Source organism: Gasterosteus aculeatus, chromosome 2 (genome assembly GCF_964276395.1).
Source record: "Gasterosteus aculeatus chromosome 2, fGasAcu3.hap1.1, whole genome shotgun sequence".
Classification (NCBI taxonomy): Eukaryota; Metazoa; Chordata; class Actinopteri; order Perciformes; family Gasterosteidae; genus Gasterosteus; species Gasterosteus aculeatus.
In genome coordinates, this window is record NC_135689.1 from 3,739,287 (window position 1) to 3,759,564 (window position 20,278).

A 20,278-nucleotide genomic window follows, 5' to 3' on the forward strand; every position below is an offset into this window, starting at 1 on the left:
CCACCAGGAACCTACGTGATGCACGTGTCGGCGTTCGACGGCGACGACAACACCACGGCCAACGGGATGGTGCGCTACCGAATCCTCTCCCAGATGCCGCACAGCCCCATCCCCAACATGTTCACCATCAACAGCGAGACGGGGGACATCGTGACCGTGGCGCCGGGGCTCGATCGAGAGGTCGGCCGTCTCCACTGAATGAACGGATGAATGATCACTCTGAGAGCGCGACTCGCTAATGATGTTCGGCCATTTGTCATCAGACACACACACACACACACACACTCGCATTTGTGAATTGCCTCTGTCTGCAATCACCGCGTGAACGGAGCTGCAAAAGTTGTGACAAGTTCCAAATGTGTTTATTCTGGCGACATGGACGTGTCAGGAACAACTCTGCGAAGAAATCTCTGAGACGGATCACCCCCCCCCAAACCGTCAGCGGTGACAGACCTATTAACAACACATCGCACTGCAGTGGCCTGCTCACGGCGTGTGTGTGTGTGTGTGTGTGTGTACTGTATGAGCTTGTGTGGTAAAGATAAAGTGGAAGTATCTGAGCTGGAATGCCCTTGACACCTGTCAGAAACACACAGGGTCCATATAATCACATCTGCTCTCCATAAAACAACGGCAGCAGAGTGCGTGGGGGCCGAGAACTGAAGTGAGCGAATAGAGCTGAGGCATTACAATGAGTATTACAATGAGGTGGGAATTTGGCGATGAAATAGCGTCGGCCATCAACACCGGAGCACGTGAGAACCAAGCTGCTCCCTTTTTTTACGGGAGATCATTTGAAGTTGGATGTATTTACAACGTGGATCGCTGCTCGATTGAGCCATTGAGGATTCTTCCTGTGCACATGTGGACGTGTGCCGGGTGTGGGTGCGTGAATGCAGAGGTAGTCCATTCATCTCCCACCGTGCATTGCACACAAACTGTCAGGAAGCTGCATGGCGGGGAAGGCAGGACTCAAACGCAAAGTTTTCCAAAAACAAAAAGACTTTAATCGTCAATAAGGTTTTCAAAAGCAAAAGGCAAAGGGGCAAAAACGGAGACAGGAAACGGGAACGGGGACTTGGACATGGACTTCCATACATTGAACAGTGACGCGACAAGTGACAACAGACACACATGGCTTAAATACACAAGGGAGGTGCAGGTGATTGGACACAGCTGGAAACAATCATGACATGACAGACAATCACAGGGGAAGACAGGACAAGGCAGGAAGTGAAGTTACCAGGGAGAACAGAGGCAAGAAACTACAAAATAAAACCAGACATGAACCCAAACTGTGAGACAACGTCACACACAAGATGCTAGGCGTGCACTCTGCGCTGCTCCCCATGTCCACTTTCACTTTGGAAACTTTGAAGGTTTCCTCTTTGCCCTTCCCCTCTTGTGTCCGGGGTGTTGGAGGCGTGAAAAAAAAAAAACACCGTCATCTATTTTTGGTTCTCCTCCTCCCTCGCCGTCTTTCATCCTCTTATGTTTTCTTCCCTTCCATCACAAACTCCCACACTGGTTCTCTTCTAAAGGTTTCCAGTGGTCCGCAGCGGACTTTTAAGGGCTTGTTGACAGTAACGGACCTCCGTCCTCCAGAGGAAGCTGCGTGCGCTGCCGTGTTGCAATGCTGAGAGGTTCGGAGGAGCTCTACATAATTACTCCCTTGTCTAATTAGTGAGAGTGTTGTGTACACGCTGTACACTGGCTGATGGAACCGTCAGCCAAGCGCTGCCTCTGAACATTAAATGGAGAGGTGTGTGTGTGCGCGCACGCACAAGGGTGTTAATGAGAGTGTGTGTGTGTGTGTGTGTGTACGGGGTTGGAGTTCAGCATCTCGTCTAGCATCGAGATGAGAGGAGCTGTCTAATCCTCCTGATGTGGCATCTTGGCCTAATTGGGATATTTACTCGGTAATTAGCAGGTGAGGGAGACACTGGGAATGTAATTGGGAATCTCAGTAAAGAGACCTATTACCCGGGCTGTCGGCTCCCGCGCTCCATCCTTCCTGCAGCCCATTAACTGCACCGCGGGACAGAAGACGAGCCGGGACGCCGGCAGAGACGGCGAGAAGCAGCCGAGTGCAGAAAAAAACGAAACGAGGCGAGCGCATTTCGGGCTCCTCGTGAAGTGACGCGGCGTCATTTCAGAGGGAGAGATGGCATTCATCATTCCCTCCTGTTATTGCTCCGTGGATCTAGTCTATTAATCTCTGTCCGTCCCCCGATTCTGTGTTTCAAACAAGAGCACGGACAGCTGCTGTAGAACAGAACCCCGTCCCCTGGGATGCACACTCTGCGGATGCTGCTCTGGGCTGACGGAGGAGACTAATAACTGCACGTTGTGTTGTTCCTTTCTCTCCGCAGAAAGTCTCGCAGTACACCATCATCGTGCAGGCCACCGACATGGAGGGCAACCTGAACTTTGGCCTCTCCAACACGGCCACGGCCATCATCACCGTCACGGACATCAACGACAACCCGCCCATGCTGACCTCCAGGACCGTAAGTCGCTGCGATAAGGGAGGAGGAGGAGGAGGAGGAGGAGGAGGAGGAGGCGGTGGAGACGATTAGTGTGTTTGAACGGAAAAGGAACAGAAGAAAAAAGGGCTAAAGGGTGACAGGTTGTACTTAAGAGAAGAGGAGGAATGGAGAGTGGAGAAGGAGGGAGGGATAGAATAAGGAAATGGAGACAACACTTATGTCGTTACAAAGGAAGATTTACACAAGGGCAGTGAAGGAGGGTGGCTCACACACACACACACACACACACACAGGAACAAGGAATCCATACCATTGACTTTCATCAGCAGGGAAACGAGAGCCAGCAAATTGTTAATGATTGTTGTCACGACAGCGGTTTTCAAAGCGATGATCACGTGGCACAAGGTCACCACTGAGAGCATGTGAAGAGGAAAGAGCCCAACGTAATGAAGAGTATGTCATGTGACAGCAATTCACAAGCACCGACACAACATTTACAAGTGAAGCGGGGCACTTTGCCTTGTTCAGAAGTTGACTTTCCTTTCCTCCGCTCTCTTTACACTCAGTCTCTTAACGGATACGACCCCGAGCCAATATTTACAATTTTATTCTTTGTTTTTTTCGTCTTCTATTTCATGTTGCGTGTCGTTTGGGCTTCGGGTGTCTCCGTGAGTTGTGTCGGTTGTACAGTGGCGAGAGGAGCCTGCCGCTACGTTAGGCTCGGCCCTTTGAGGCGCTAGCAGAGGAGTTAGCGTTAGCATTCGCGCTAACCATCGAGACCCGTTAGCGGTGATTAGTTTGCACTGGCGCTGAGCATGCGTCCAAACCGTAGAGCTCATCAGAGAACATCACACACAGCAGGAAGGAAGAAGGAGACAGACACAAAGGAGACGGGAGAAGAACGGGAAGTGGGGGGAGGGGGGAGTTATGAGCGGACCACCCTGTTGCCTCCGAGACAAGAAGTGATGAGGGAGCGATGGCGAGGGGAGAAGCAATGAGGGATCGTTTCGGTCACAGGAGCTGTTTTCTGCTCAGACGCGCCCTGCTGTAAATCAAAGGCCCTCCCTGAAACCTCCCGCCACCCCTCACCGATTTAAGATCCCCCACTCACACTGGCGAATTGATAACCGCGGCTAGCTATAGATTGATATTCTCTAACTGTATTCCACCATGTTTGAGTGCATTTCCATCATCGCCGCGGAGGGGAGTTAATACGGTCACGGATATTGATGATCAGCTTTAGTGGAGGCTTCGGAGTCACGACAGGCACAGCTCCCTCAATAAATCACCCGCGTTAGTTGTGCGGTAACGTTTTAAGAGCCATTTTGTTGAGAATGCAGGCCATTATGCAAATATTTAGCATTTGCAATAAACCCCCCATGGGTCTTTCAACGTGTCCCAGAAACATAAAGTTTGGGGAATTTGTCTTTTAATGTTGATGATTAATATTTCCTCGCCGCCCCGTTTGTCGGAAGGCGGCCCGAGGTTTGGTGCACGCGGGGGCTCCGGGTGCACGCGCGCTGTGCATCGTTTCTCTCGATGCAGATAAATGTTCCTGCGCCGGCTCACGCGGGACGTTCCTGCATAAAGAGACCCACCCTCACTCCGTCGGGGGGCGGCGTGTCTCAATGCAGGACGTGCGTTGTCTTCAGCTGTAGTAATGACAGAGGGGCGAGAGGCGCTTTGCTGCGATAAAAGCAGAGTGCACTCTGGGCCATGAGATCCGGTGAGAGAGGAGAGACGCCACCGCCATGCGTCAATCCGCTGTCAGGACGAACCCCACCACAGTGTACGGCGCGCTAGAACACAGCATTCGGCTAATAAATCACCGAGAGTGAAGGAAAGGGAACAAACCCCGAGGTTTTTCCCTGACAGATTGAAATGCTCTTTGTTCAAGCACACACGCGTTGAATCAAAAATCCACTTTTTTTGACAACGACGCTACCAAGACGTCAAAGCTCCAGATGAAAGACTTAAAGAAGATGGAACAATGGCTCAGTGAGCGTGAATGTAGGAGCCGCTTCTCTGAAATGCAACCTGAGCACAGTCGTCTCAGTTATTTGACTATTATGTTGGTCAAGTCTCACTGCTACTTGCAGCTGAACTGAAATTAATTTGCAAAGTTATTACACTGATGTTAAAGGGAATTAAAGAGCCGGCGTACAATGTAAGAGTTCCCCCACGGGAAAAATAAGGCTATTAAAGCTGGAGCTCCGGATGCTTGTAACTCCACCCGCCCGACAGAGAGCTAATGAGAGGAGAAGTGCGTAACCGTACGGGTGACCCCTCCCTCAAAGTCCTCCATCATCACCGGTTAACTCTCCTCATTACTGCCAGACAGAGAGACGCTCGAGGGCCCTCAGGAGCCACCTCCGAACAGCCCGCCGACTCATCCGGGGCGGGCAGCCGCCTCGCGGCCGGCCCCGGACGCGTCCGCCGTCTTAAGAATGTCACCGAGTCTCCGCGGGCCCCTTAATCCGCCCCGCTGCTGTCGGCTGTTTGCTGGGTGATGCGCGGGGTTGCCAGGCGGGGTATTATGGTCTGTCGGCGTGTTTGGTCGGGGGCTTTGCTCCTTGATATCCTGCACTCACATAAGCGGCTCAGTGGCTCTTCTGTCAGCCCGCGGCGACCCCCGCGGCGCCGGGGGCGGGGGGCCTGTTGCCCGCGCGCCAGGCGACGACACGCCGGCCTCCCCTCGTCGTGGCGTCACCTGATCGGATGGAGGTCCGGTGGGTGTTTGGGGTTTGCAGGGTGGCGTTGCATTCTAAGCTGTCGTGGGTTCGTCTCTTATTGGGCTTCATCCCCCTGAGCCTGTGCAGCTTTGATCAATCCCCACCGCAGCAGACATATGACGGACAGCGGCTCACTCCTCATCAGGCTTATCGGGACGGAGCACATGTGTTTGCACAGCAATGGGGACGACTAAAAGCCCCTCACATGCACTCAAACAGCTGTTTGAACCCTCCCCGCCGCCGCCTCCTTTCTGCTGAGCCATTCTCCCGTCCTTTGTCACACCGGCTTTCAAGGGAATTAAATGTTACTGCTGGAGTGTGGGCAAAAAACAAAAACTGCAGAAAACTGTAAAAGTGGAACGACGCCCTTGTGTGCGTGTGCTTACTGGTGTGCAGCTGTTTACTGCACGGTAACTACTCCGCTGTGGAAAGGAGCCCGGATCATTAAACTCACTCTACCTGAAAACTTGAAAAGGATGGTCGGCTCTATTGAGAGAAATCTTTTATTAACACGTTGTTTTCCCGTTTTTTCTTCTGTAGAATGTGCCGGACTTCAACGGGTCCCAGAGCAGCAGCCTCAATGACCGCCTTGTTTTCTCCTGCGTTCCGCAGTTTTCCGGCGAGGTCCCGGAGAACCGAGTGGACCTGGCGGTGGCCAATCTGACGGTGATAGACGCCGACCAGCCGCACTCGCCGAACTGGAACGCCGTCTACCGGATCATCAGCGGGGACCCGTCGGGGCACTTCACCATCCGCACCGACCCGGTCAGCAACGACGGCCTGGTCACCGTGGTGAAGGTAGGATGCTGGCAGCGCTCTGGATTTGAACCCCGGGCAGCAACAATAGAGCGCAGGAGCTGAACGGGCTGCAGTCTTTTGCCCTCCGTATGCCCCCTTACGTCCCACTGAGGGATCGGAGGCCGCTGCGCCCTTCAGAGGGAGAACCCCCCCCCACCACCCCCTCTCCCCTCGCGCGCAGACTTAAACACAATGGCCGGTGAAACCACTGTGGCAAATGAGGTATTGATTTCTCAATTACAAAGGCGACGCTTTTTTTATCCACTCATAACGTTGCCGTGGCAAAAGACAGCGACAACAAAAGCGTGTCTTGTAACAACCTGCTGTGTTCGTGTTCAACCTCTCAGACGCAGATTGTCCCGAGGGGCTCTATCCAATCCGGAGCATAATAAAAGAATAGACTAGCTATTGTGCTTCTGCTCTGTGTGCGTGTGCGTGTGTGTGTGGATGTATGTGTGTGTGCGATGGGCTCATCCGCGAGCGGCTCGCTGTGAAATGTGGCCATCGCGTCGGGCCGCGTTATGCGTCACGCCGCGCGTTCGCCCCGACCCCGCGGACCCAAACAGCGTTCGTCTTCTCGTCTGAGTGCCGCAAATCACATCGCATCACATCGCATCGCATCGCATCACATCCTACAGTACTGTTTAGAAAATAGCAATAACAACAGGCTGTAATTCCCGCGGCGCCCCGAGCGACGAGCATTGGCATTTGGCTCCTCTTCATTATCTCTAGATGGCTGCCTTTAATAATCCATTCCGCTCGCTGATGTGAAATCCAGCGGGCGGCCGAGTAGCAGTGAGCTTCCACGGGGATATCAGGAAGCCAGGAAACAAGAGGCAGGTCACCCCCCCGCCCCCCCCCCCGCCTCGGGGGGGAGAAATATTCCGTCTCAAGAAGTAAGCAGAGAGGCTGCGGCCGGCCTGTCAGACCCCGATGGAGGTAAAGAGCAGAAAACAACAGGAGTTTCAGGGTTTCCTTCTTTCACGGCATCAGGTGCAGGCGAGGGAATGCGGCGCCCCCCCTCGAGGGACCCGGGCGCCTCCGTGAACCCGGCCCGGGGCGGTAAAGGGGAAGTAAAGAGTCCAACGGAGCAAATTAGGTGAGAGGGAAAAGGAACGAGAGAAAGTGAAAAGCTCACGAGGCTGAAGATGGAAGCCGGGTCATTGACCTCTCACCCCCGCCCCCCCCCCCTGTGGCGTCCCCCCGGGGGGCCCGGGTGTGCGTGCATGTGTCGGTTGGCCCGCGGCTGCACTCTGTGAATACCGCTGCAGATCGATGAGCCGCGGCTCCTCCTGCAGGTGTGTTCCTCCGGGTCACACTCACAGACACACACCTTCGTGCTTCCTTTTGCTCGCACAAACTACAAGCGCCCGCACAGACGCATCGTCTACTGGGCGTCCTCGTCAACCCGACCAGGCGACGCGACGCCGTGACGCGCTCGGAGTCGTTAGCGTCGCCGCCAGACGAGGCGCTGATCATCAGCCGCCCATTTAGGAAATGTGCCAGCAGGGCCTGCAGGCGCCGTATTTGTTTTCTCTTTTTTTCCGTGCTTGTTGTTGTTGTCATTTGAACCTGATTGTGTAGTCTTCATTAGTGAAGCTCGGATCTGTCACTTTGGTTTAGGCTCAGCGGGTAAAAAGCCCTGTAGAGTACACACACACACACACACACACACACACACACACACACACACACACACACGCTCTAAAGGCTGAGCCATGACAGCACCCTATGAATAGTCTAAGCCCCACTGCCTTTGCTCGGGATGTGTGTGTGTGTGTGTGTGTGTGTGTGTGTGTGTGTGTGTGTGTGTGTGTGTGTGTGTGTGTGTGTGTGTGTGTGTGTGTGTGTGTGAGGAGAATATGGGTCTATTTCATCAGGGGAACACTTGACACGGCATCTGTTCATTTATCACGTCCTTCATCATCAACGAGGTTCATCGCATATTCCCCAGTCACAGAGACATATTAAGAGGGGATTTTAACACTGCCGCTTAAATTCATGGCATGGTGTGTGATAGTGATGATAATACTACCAACAGTGGTAATAATCTATTTGTATTACCTGTAAAGAAAGTATTTTTAAAGCTTTTAATTTGTTTTTCTGGGAAAATGTAAATCTTTCACACTGCGAGATACATTTATATATAATAGATGCATATATTGGAAAACGATGCAATAAAAAACATTAAAATCGACTTTATAAATCCATTTCATCAGAGGTGGATTGTGGTGCATGTGTTCATTATATTTTGTCTACCCACTGTACAGATTCACACTAAAGTATAATACTGACTATTAATAAATAATTAATAAAAGTATTCCTATGTTATTATTGGTGATGTATATATAAATATATATACAGTATATAGATAGATAGATATTCTGGATGTGAAGAACATCCATATGTAAAGATACAGGGCAGTAATGTCTAGAAGGACTGAAGTCGCCGCGTTGAGCACCAATCCAAACGCCCCCCAACCGCCGGCTGCTCCACCTTTTAAGAATCAAACACCGTTAACGCGCCGCCCCTTCTTCCCTCCCCCCTCCAGCCGGTCGACTTTGAGATGAACCGGGCCTTCATGCTGACGGTGGTGGTGTCCAACCAGGCGCACCTGGCCAGCGGCATCCAGTCGGCGCTCCAGTCCACCGCCGGGGTCACCATATCCGTCCAGGATGTCAACGAACCCCCGTACTTCCCCACCAACCCCAAACACATCCGCTTTGAGGAGGGCGTCCCCGCCGGCACCAGCCTGACCACCTTCTCGGCCTCCGATCCCGACCGACTGCAGATGCAGCAGACGATCAGGTACCGGGTGGCCGCGGCGCAACGCGCCATCAGATGTTCGATGAGATTCTTATTATGAGGACAGTGCAGTCTGGTCGAGGTTTGGCTTGCTGCATTGTTAGTGCAATACTGGCCAGGAATACCTCCGTATGCACTAACAGCAGGATAAAAAGACTCTTGGATGGGTTCCATGTCAGTAGTTAGGGGTCGAAGTTCACCAAGGGGACTGTATTTTGGCACCGGCGATCTCTCAAAGTCTGACTGTGGGAAGTTTATTAGCCACCAGAGAACTGTGAGCGGGGAGGGGAAGGTTAATAGGGAGCAAGCGCCTCTGGGGTAATCAGAAGCGTGCGCATTGTGTAGACTGCATGTGTGCATACGTGCAGGTGCACACACACACACACACACACACACGAGTCGCAGGAGAGCGAGAACGGGAGGGAAAAAGAGGGGGGCGGGATAAAGAGAGCAGCTGGCTCGAGACCAGACGCCTGACACAGCGTTACGTCCACCTGCAGTGTTCCTCCTCTGCGCTCGGCCTCTCGGCCTGGCTTTCAAATGGAAACCAACCTCTAAATGACCAGCAGCTCCTTCGCCGCCCCGCTGGCAGCTCGACAGCAGCAGACGACCGCTTTGTGGCCTCCTACTAACTTTGAGGTGGTCTGTTGAGTGCGCTGGGCTCGGAGCGGATGTGTCGAAGGGGAGGAGCTTAAGGTCGGGCGTGGCGGTCCCGTGCAGGATGCAGTCCTTGTTTATGGTGGTGGGCGGGCCGGTGTGATGCTCGACCAGCAGCGGCTGAGTTATGGAAGGCCGATAACACCACCGCGCTGCAAGCCTCGCACTCACACTCACACTCCAGCAGCCGCTTTGTTCCCATTTTCTCTGGGGAAACGATGTGAACACATTTGCATGCTAATTTCCCTGCAATTGAGAGTGAATTGGGTGTATGTTATAATTTAGAAAGGCGGCAAAGTCACCAGCTGCGTTCTCTCTGGACTCACTTTGACCTCATTGGTTCCGTACCTGTTTTTTCCTCCGTGGCCCGTTCAAGAGTGCCATTCTGTGCATCTTGGGAACAAGTTACAAGTAAACTGACGTCCGAGACGCGTGAAGAGGAGGGTGACGGGGGGGTTTAACGGCCAAAGCCCAGCATGGTGAACGGGATCCGGGTCGGGGTTTGAGCGGTCGGGGCTGCTCACCAACAGAGGGGCCGACTGGCGCTGTGCTGTTGGGACTGCGGAGGAGGTGTTGGGGGGGGGAGGAGAGTGAGGCATCGTGCATCGCCTGCCAGACACCCGACCGGTGAAGGGGGTGGGGGGGGGGGGGGGGCACAGGCACCAGAGACACCGGCATAAATGATTACCCGGACCTCCTTGGCTAAGCTTGCGACATGCATTTTTCATCCTCAGGGTCAGGGGTTTGAAAAATAAATGTCATCCTCCCCCCTCCTCCCCCCTCCCTCCCCCCCCCCCCCCCCCCCTGCTGCTCGCTGAGATCACCGACCTGCCGCGGCTAATCATACATCCAGTACACTCGCGCAGTGAAATGAGAGGAACCTTCAGGTGGCGGACAGCTCGGGAAAAGCAATTGGAATGAACCACAGGAAGGAATAATTCAACATGGAGGAGTTAGACCAGATTTAACTTGGTTTCAAGAGCAGCGCCAAAGTCAATATGGACTGTTTACCTTTCCGCAAAGACACAGAATTGGCCGAGCGTTTCATTAAAAGTTAGAGACGGGGACTGGCAAGTGTCCACAGCAACTTCGGACTCGTCAACAAAGACACTGTTGGCTGTTTGTTCGATCCACTTTATAACTTCCAGGTCCAATCCGAAAAAGTGACTTTTTTTTTGTGTCGCGGCTTTTATCATCAGAGCCACACGGCAAAGAATCAACCTCACGCACAATTTCCAAAACATTTCCATTTATTGTCCTCACTTTTTCGGAAAATAGCGCGAGTTGGACGAGCGGATGGAATCTACGCTCATGTGTGTTCATTAAATAAGAGGTTGGATCGAGGAGACAATTAGCCGAAGCAAAAAGGGAGGTCAAGCTAACCTGGCTCTATCACGGAATAAATAAATAAATGCTACGCTAATTGTACCCTTTAAAATTTCCGTGCGATGCTCTGTCTATTTGCACCCTTTAGTTTCCGTTTTCCCGGTAAAGGTTGCAGCAGCTTGTCTGCCCTCCATCGCACGGAGAAAATAATACACATTTCTATGTATTTCTATGTATTTCAGCCGTGACAGAGTGCTAGTTTGGCACAGCGGACAGACGCAGAGCAGCAGCGGGTATCGAGTGCGTCCTAATGGGCTTCATAAAACCATCATCACACAGCCGTGCTGTCTCCTCTCCCGTCTCCCGTCCCGGGCTCCCTTGCTCCCCCCACCCATCAACCAGCATAATCCCCCCCTCTTTTATTACCCCTCCCTCCCAGTGTGTCGGGCTCACTGTATTCAGTCCTGCCGGGGGCTTCGCAGCCCGCCGGTCAGCGGCAGGTGGGCCGGAACCGGCCCGCGTCACAGCGTCTAGAGTGTGGGAATGTCATCGCCGTGATCCCCCTTCCCCGCACGGCGCGGCGCGTGGGGATCATGCCCACTGCCTGCTGGGAAAATCCCACCTCCCTCGCTGCAGGGGAGAGATTATGCTCTCCTCACCGCCTCCCAGGCTTTCACTCTCCTCCACCTCCTCCTCCTCCGCAAGCAAGCAAGCAAGCAAGCAAGCGTACGTGCGGTATTTTAATCAAGCGCAAATGAACGGAGAGAGTTAGCAGGCCGCAGAATAAAAGCGAGGTTAAGGTCGGGTCCATTTGAAATGAGATGGATTTAAAAGCTGGAAGCGTTCGGTGCGTGAAGCCGGAGTGATGTGGAGACCTCGTTGTGTGAGGCCAAGGTTCCTCGGGAGCCGGGCGCCACTTGATGAACTCGGCGTCGCGGAGGGAACAAGCCGAGGATGAGAAGATACGGACGAGGGATAAGAAAATGTATGAATACAAAAGCAAAGGAAGCCGAGGCGGCGGCGGCTGTGAGATCTGATAGAACTGAAAGTGAGGAACAAACGCCGGAGAAACAAGAACAGTGAGATCAGAGTGAGATTGCGCTTCAATCCCGGTGATGATCCCCCGTTCCTTCCTCGCCCTTTATCCCGGGGGATGTCGCCACCTGCCACCGCATCCCGTTTCCTGTCTGACGATCGGTACCGAGATGCTATCACCCCCCCCCCCACACACACACACACACACTGTGACATTTGCAAACCTACACACTCTACATCAGGCGTGTGCATGGACCTGCAGGAGAGCTTAGCTCCCTCCTGCATAAGCAAACACTTCCCTGAATGTGGACACGCGACGCACAGAGGCGGGTGCAGCAGTGCTTAACTGGGGGGCTAATTGACTTCAATGGGCGGCACACGGGAGTGAAAAATGGGGCTGGAATTGACCGTCGGCCGGCGGGCTCTGGAGGAGAAGTCGATGAAGAATTAAAGCGTGTGAAGGTCGCGCTGATTCGGCGATCTGTCTTCCTGCGTGTCTTTAGGTACTCGAAGCTGAGCGACCTCGCCGACTGGCTGTCCATCAACAGGACCAACGGGCAGATCGTAACCACGGCGATGCTCGACCGGGAGTCCATCTATGTGAAGAACAATATATACGAAGCTACATTCCTGGCAACAGACAATGGTGAGAGTCACGCGGTTTCATCAGCGAGCATTTGTTGTCCGTTGTGTGTGAGTGTGTGTGTGTGTGTGTGTGTGTGTGCATGCATGCGTCCTCTTCCCCACGTCTTCATCGCACAGATTTTACAGACGTAAAGTGACTCTTGTTATACGGTGCAGATGAAAAGTGGATTGCCTTTTCTACAAAAACAATGCATTGTTTATCTGAATATGTTTCCTGCTCATCTTTTCTCTGCGGAACTAAAAAGCATCGTGAAATAAAACCTTTGAAGCGCTTTCACCTCCAAAACCGCGTACGCTTGACGCACGCTCGAGGTCAAGGGAGTCAGGTGACGACGCGCTGGAGTGACAGACAGGGTTGCTCGGGGTTTTTTTTATTTATTTTTTTAAACATAGACGTATTCAGCGGCGGCGCGAGGACGCTGAAGCTCCGCGGCGTCCATGTGCCGCGCGTGTGCGGGTCGACACAACCTGGTCACACCAGCGACGCTGCCCTGCCCGGCCTCCTTATCTGCCGCCCGCCTCCCCTCCCTCGCTCACAATGTGCCATTTATATTTGTTCTGCCTCAGAGTAGAAGCTGGAGTTTAACTGAGCACAAACTCAATCACAGCAAACAAATACGCCCGCCCCTCTTTCTCAAGTGGAAGTGAGTGGTTTTTGGTGTTTTTCTTATTCCCTCGTCCCCGAATTGCCTTATCAGTGATGTGCAGTGTACTTGTGTTTTTACTCAAAGAGCGAGCTGGCTCTGGAACGCCGCCGCATTTGTACGCGTGTGGAGAATGATCGCATTGGGAGAAGCATTAAGGTGAGCCTGTGTGCGTGTGTGTGGCGTCGCCGGTGACTGACAGAAGCAGACAACAGATGGGCAGCAGGAGGCGGGAGGATTAGAGGTTGACTCGCTCCTCACAAACATCTCACCTCATTTCCGTGTTGTTTGCGGGGACTTTGTTTCCTCTTCAAAGTTGTTACCTTTTGCTTGAAAAACTCCTTCATCTGACCTCCTTCATCTGACCTCCTTCATCTGACCTCCTTCATCTGACCTCCTTCATCTGACCTCCTTCATCTGACCTCCTTCATCTGACCTCCTTCATCTGACCTCTGTTTAGTGCACTTTTTCGAGCTGCGATGTTTGTTGAATAAAGGAAGTTGTGAATCCAGCGGTTACCGTCTGTGTGTGTGTGTGTGTGTGTGTTGCTGGAGTGCCAGCTGTCTCACCGTGAGAGGGATTATGGTAAGAAGTGCTCTGACACACTCGGGACAGGAGGACGGGGACGTGAGGAGGTGGTGACAGCAAGGCGTCGCCCCCCCACCCCCCACCTGACACAATCTGACAGGGCGAGACCCTCGTCAGACGCACCCACCTGCTTCTGTTCAGCTTTTTTTCTTCATAGGAAAAAACGGTCGTCTCTCTCTTTGAGTCCTTTCGCCGCCGTGCCTCACGTCTCTGAGCCGCCATCAACAAAAAAAAAAAAGGGAGTTAATACAAATCCTTTTGAGGAATTTACACACACATAATTATTTATTTAGCTGGTTAAAACCCACATAATGCTCCTATCGGCCGCGGCAAGCTGCTTCCACATGTCCCCCATACGTGACTGGGATTAACACAGCCGCAGGGTGGAAAGCCTCCGCATGTGAGCCGCACACGTTAACGCTTCTCCGTGTACCTTTCTCAAAAGGGTGCACGTTAAAGGGGGCTTTCTGGGGTCTAACTTTTAGAACATAGTTTCCATATTACATTACAGGTCATTTAGCAGACGCTTTTATCCAAAGCAACTTACATTACGCTTTAAACCCATGGTTTTTTTCACATTTTTGCCTGGGGAGCAATTAGGGGTTAGGTTACATGGAACATGGGGGCAGCCTGGACTCGAACGAGCAACCTTGTGCTTCCCAGCACACCTTCTCTAACCCCTGCGCCACGACGACCCACATTGTAGGGGTGTACAACCTATTGTAGTATTGAAGGTCACCGCTGTGACCTTCAGACGCAGAATGAAGCTACCCAGCGAGCATTTTTTGGTTCAAAAGACGAAGTGATTTAAAAGTGAAAGTTTTTTCAACGTCTATTCGTAGAAACGTCTATGTTCAGACCTCATTTCAACACAATTTTAATGTTACAATGTTAAATTACGTCTTATGCTCACCGGGTACATATGCTACGTTACGTGTCCCCGTCAGATAAAACTTTTCATCTGAACATTTTCACCTGAATATACAGCCAGAGACTAATATCTATTGGTTGTCTTGTCTCATCGGGACCCGGAGTGTGACAGAAAGTCCAGACTGCATCTCTTCTCACAGCCACTTGCCTCCTGCAGTCGGACCGAGCTGCCTGACTCACTTACAGCCGCCCGGCTCTAACCGGCTCCGGCTCCTCACGTCGCCAGCGTCCTGCTCCGCTGCCGTGTTTAATTGGCAGATCTGTCAGCTTTGCATAAATCTTTGGAAATTACATCGGCCTTATCTCCTCCCGGGGACGGGCCTCCCGGGGTCGCCCCATTCCACCCGATGGCTCGGCTAGTGGGGCATGGCGGGGAAACGACTCGTAATTGGTGGCGGCTACGGGTCGTCGCCCCCTGACACCCACTCGATAAACAGCTCTGAGCTTTATGCGGCTAAGCGCTCTGTTTTCATACTTACACGTACACATTCATGCCCCCCCCCTCCCCCCAAACTCTACTATCTCGCTCCGATTCTTTTAAGTGTCCATTCTCTACTCCCGGCTCTCTATAAAGTCTGCAGCTCTGTTCAATCAATGCCGAGGGCTTCGGGGGGGCCGTCTGCAGATGAGCTGTGTGTCTGTGTGCATCGGCGCATGTTATTACAGTAGCGATGCAGCACCTGCAATGGCGGCCGACTGCAGCAACACGGCAAAGGTCTCAAGCCGCCACGATCATCTCCGCCAATTGACAAGTGTGGACTGTGCAACAATTTCACCGGTTTAATAGCAGCCTAATTAGACACATCTGCATGTAGAGTAGAGCCCATCCAGTGCTCAAGCAACGGTGTGCAGGAACAGATTCCTGAGGTGGGTCGGCTCCCCCCCCCCCCCCCCCCCCTCTTACGGGGTAATTTGATCACATTTAGTTCCCGATTAAACCATTGATTAATGCCGGCGAGTCCACTAACTTTAAACCACAGATGCGCTGAATCCGAGGCTCCGCCGCAGCGCCGCGGACTTAATGAATGTGCGCTGCCTCCGTTGAATAAACCGAATGCATCACGCGATGCGCTGTTAGTCTGCCAGCGGTCTCAATAGTCCCGACTGCCTTCACGCTAAGCAATTCATTACCAGGAGCGATGTGTGGGCAGGACGGGGTTTCATGCGTGTGTGTGTGTGTGTGTGGGGAGGATCCTCCCTGCATTTAGGTGAATGGTGCGTTGGAGGCCGCCGGACTGCATCGGTGACCCGGCGGGCTGTAAATACGCACCGACTTGTCTGATTGTGTTGCAGTCATCGTTGTTGCGCCTCTGATGGGCTTCGACGGGGCGCCGAGGCCAAACGGGCAGATCGTCCTGTGGCGTCCGTCCCTCTGACGTGAACCCCGTCCCCTTTGTTCTGTGACATCACTGGCCTCCCTCCCAGCGCTCGCCTTCCCTAACTACGTTGCCTCCCGTCCCTCCCAGGCTCTCCGGCAGCCAGCGGAACGGGCACGCTGCAGATCTACCTGATAGACATTAACGACAACCCCCCGGCGCTCATACCCCGCGAGTCTCAGATCTGCGAGCGGGTCAACAAGAACGTGCACGGCGTCAACATCACGGCGGCAGACGCCGACACGGACCCCAACGCCGGGCCTTTCGTCTTCGAGCTGCCGAACTTCCCCAGCAGCATCCGACGCAACTGGACCATCTCTCGGATCAGCGGTGAGGACGAGGATCACGTGGAGGCCGAGCGTCCATGAGGGCGCTGCTGTGTATTAGTTTCGAGTCTTGATTCTATTCACTAAATGACTAAAAATCAGATGAGACGCTCGTTATGAGGCTAAATTTATCATTGGAGGTAGAACTGTACTGATTACATATATTTTCCATATGATATATTTAATAATAATAATTTTTCAAACATGATTTTAGTGGGTTTATTACAAAGGGCCCTTTAAAACCAACAAAATCCTTTTTGGACCACATTTTCTTAATTATGAATAAATAATGAAGATATTTAGATGTTCTTGTGTGAAGTAAATGAATAATGAACACCATCATTTTAAGCCACTGAAGCATAGAAGTGACTCTTCTGCACGTGTGCTGATACGCGTCTCCTCTCCTCTCCAGGGGACTTTGCTCGCCTGGGGCTGCGGTACCAGATATACTTGGAGCCGGGGGTGTACGAGGTGCCCGTGATCGTCTCCGACTCCGGGAACCCGCCTCTGTCCAACAGGTCGGTCATCAAGGTCAAGGTGTGTCCCTGCGACGAGCACGGAGACTGCACCACCCTGGGGGCCGTGGCGGCCGCCGGCCTGGGGACCGGCGCCATCATCTCCATCCTCATCTGCATCATCATCCTCCTCAGTGAGTGCCAGCTCCCCTCCACACACACACACACACACACACACTCTGTTTTTGTTTAGAAACATTCACCCGACTGCGGCACAACAACGCGAGCGATAGTTTGTATTATGCATTATGGCCTCGTCCGCTCGGCATCTTCTCCGGCATCTTTCTGTCTCCTTTTTTCTGCTCGTGGAAAATGATCTGCTGATTTCTGTGCTGCCAGTGACTCGTGCCGTCGGCTGCGGGGTTTTGTCCTGCATATTTTAAACGCGTCGGATGATTTCCCACCACCGCCGGTCTGGGGAAGTAACTCACATGTAGTCCTTTATTCATTTCGACGCGTTTGATCAAGCGCTGCGCATTAGGCTTCGCCATTTCTCTCTCAGGGAGGGAAAATAACACGCAGACGCGACCGATGCATAACGACGCGGTAACAACAGCCCAAACGATGAGGAGGAGGAGGAGGAGGAGGAGGAGGAGGAGGAGAAGGAGGAGGAGGGAGAGGAAGCCGTGAGATGTTGACCAACTGTGTAAAGCCTGACCTGGTTCGACCTAAGGAGACATGGTGGTGAGGGTTAGAAGAAGAAAGAGAGTGAGGGACTCGAGGACACGGGACGGACACTAGTCCTCTGGCCTCTCTTCTTGTCGTCTGGTGTGTTTTTTTTTGACGTCCAAAGAGAAGCGGCAGCAATGCGCTCATGTTTGTGTTCGGCTCCGTCCGACACAATCAGAATAAGAAAGACGTTCTCCCCCCAAATACGTCTCCGGCTGATGACATTTTGGACCGAAGGGATGCGGACTGCATGGGGCACTGATGCAGAATATTGCAGTGTGGCCTGAAGGTTTATCGTGCTCCTGTGTGTGTGTGTGTGTGTGTGTGTGTGTGTGTGTGTGCAGGCATGGTGCTGTTGTTCGTGGTGTGGATGAAGCGCAGAGAGAAGGAGAGACACACCAAGCAGCTGCTCATCGACCCCGAAGACGATGTCAGAGACAACATCCTCAAATACGACGAAGAGGGAGGCGGAGAGGAAGACCAGGTGAGCCTCTGAGAAACACACACACACACTATGACACGCACCGCGTTGTGCGCTGACGTGTGTGCCTGCGCGTCCGTGTAGGACTACGACCTGAGCCAGCTGCAGCAGCCCGACTCCTTGGAGCACATCATCAGCAAGCCCCCCGGGGTCCGCAGGGTGGACGAGCGTCCCGTCATCCCCGAGTCCCAGTACCCCATCAGGCCCGTGGTGCCGCACCCCGGGGACATCGGGGACTTCATCCACGAGGTAAATGCACGGGGACGGAGTGTGTGGGGGGGGACGACACTTCTGGGAGACGTCCAATGTGTAAACTCCAGAGTGGTGATGGGAGGGGGCGCGGAAATTCGCTTTCACGGTAGCTTTATGTTGACACACACACACACACACACACACACAACTCCAGCGGTGCGGGAGGATGCTGATTGACAGACTTGACGACAACACGTTCACACTCCAGAGGTGTCGGCAGCTGTTCGGCTTTGATCCACCCAGCCTTGACTCTCTCTCTCACACGCATGTGCATCACCTGATCTCGCTCCAGCAGTCTGGTAAAACACAAACACGGCAAACACATGGTGTTCCTGCCCCCCCCCCCCCCCCCCCCCAGCCAACCCCTCCCTCAGGGGTTTGAGGCTTTTTAGCTGCTCAGCGTCTCCCTGTGTTGAACGGGATGAAGTCGCTTCTCGTCGGGGTCCGTCGGCCCTCGTTCGTCGATTTAAGTTACGGGTCCCGTTGCTCTTTGATGCTTTAGTGGAAATTCTCATTACATCACGACTGCAATGAATGAATCGTTTTAGCATGTTTTGCTCTAGTTAGTAAAGATTCTCAGCCTCGCCTTTAGCAGACACGATATATTTATGAGCCGGATGCATCACATCGTTCATTATTCAACTAAAGGTCGTGATGCTCTTTGCTATCGACTGTACGTTCGTGTTTCTGCTGCTCTCTTGCAGAGCAGATCCTGATCTCAATGCGACTACCTGATTAGATAATGGTGGTAATAATTTAGACCCTCTAAGGCTTTACCGTAGTATCACAACCCTCTGAAGCCTGTATTCTTTCTTAAAGAAGCCTGTTAAATATTTCACTCAACTCAACTCAAATATAGGGACAGAAATTGCATGATATGAACTTTATTCCACGTGTACCCGGGACATGAAATGCAGAGCGAGTACAACATCAATATAATGTTTTTTCCACAAGTTTTACATGCACGATGCAGTGGATCCCAGTCCAACTGTTTTTTTGTGATATGTGAATTGTGATATTGAACAAAGAATAGATAAATAACAGAAAGCACCATTCTGAGCTGGTAGTTCATACCTCTGCTGTTGTTTAGAGTTTTGAATTCTAGATACAAATATCAGTTCATGAAATGGAATGCATTGTCATATATTAAATTACCTAATTACCTAATTATGCGACACAAGTAGATCATTTATTATGAAATAACGTCGTAAAGAAAGCATTAATCACCATGCAGCTGTTTTCTGCAGGGCCTAACATCTCCCCCCCCCCTCCTCGTCCCCCACAGGGTCTGCGGGCAGCAGACAACGACCCCACAGCTCCTCCCTACGACTCCCTGCTGGTGTTCGACTACGAGGGCAGCGGCTCCACCGCCGGCTCCGTCAGCTCCCTCAACTCCTCCAGCACGGGGGACCAGGACTACGACTACCTCAACGACTGGGGCCCCCGCTTCAAGAAGCTGGCTGACATGTACGGAGGAGGGGAGGATTAGATCCGACCACTCACACACGCACGCACACGCACACACACGCACACACACACACACACACACAGTCAGCTGGCCCGCCATGCAGTGTCCCCGACACACACACACACACACACACACACACGCGCGCGCCCTGATTGACCCCAAGTTAACAACGCCATGTTCGCACCGACCAATCAGACGAGCCGCTGCTGTGTTTTCGGGGGCTTTTCTCCGCCGTCTCCTGCCGAGAGACTGAAACGGAAGATCTGAATCGCAGGCGTCTCACAGTTTGTACTCGCTTTCCTTTCTGGTCTGATGCTCGGTTCAGGTTTTTGGGGGGTTTTTTTCAAAGTGGTTTTCCTTTACTGTGACTTTACTTCCCTCGCTCCCCCCGCCTGCCTCTCTGCAGGAGCTTTAGGTCTGTCTGAGGCAAACAGAAGAAGAACACAGATATGAAAGTCCTTCCTGGTTTCATTTTCCTTAAATAGAAGCACTGTCATTTAAAGAAAAAAGAAAGGAAAAAGTGCCTTCAGTGGTGCGTATTA

General features: G+C 52.6%; 1 protein-coding gene across 3 annotated transcripts in view; it reads left to right on the plus strand.

Moving 5' to 3' along the window:
- The window catches only part of LOC120828854 (cadherin-4-like), a 154,930-nt gene that overhangs the window by 134,210 nt on the left and 442 nt on the right, over positions 1 to 20,278 (plus strand). For 2 of the 3 annotated variants that reach the window (XM_078086313.1, XM_078086320.1), the window contains 10 exons: positions 8 to 180; positions 2,373 to 2,510; positions 5,834 to 6,019; positions 8,571 to 8,827; positions 12,346 to 12,488; positions 16,116 to 16,355; positions 16,764 to 17,000; positions 17,880 to 18,019; positions 18,101 to 18,265; positions 19,554 to 19,735. In XM_078086313.1, coding sequence (XP_077942439.1) covers positions 8 to 180; positions 2,373 to 2,510; positions 5,834 to 6,019; positions 8,571 to 8,827; positions 12,346 to 12,488; positions 16,116 to 16,355; positions 16,764 to 17,000; positions 17,880 to 18,019; positions 18,101 to 18,265; positions 19,554 to 19,735 — 1,861 coding nt within the window. Of the gene's footprint in view, positions 1 to 7; positions 181 to 2,372; positions 2,511 to 5,833; positions 6,020 to 8,570; positions 8,828 to 12,345; positions 12,489 to 16,115; positions 16,356 to 16,763; positions 17,001 to 17,879; positions 18,020 to 18,100; positions 18,266 to 19,553; positions 20,257 to 20,278 lie in introns of those variants that run through there. The other variant, XM_040192508.2, reaches the window with a different exon arrangement.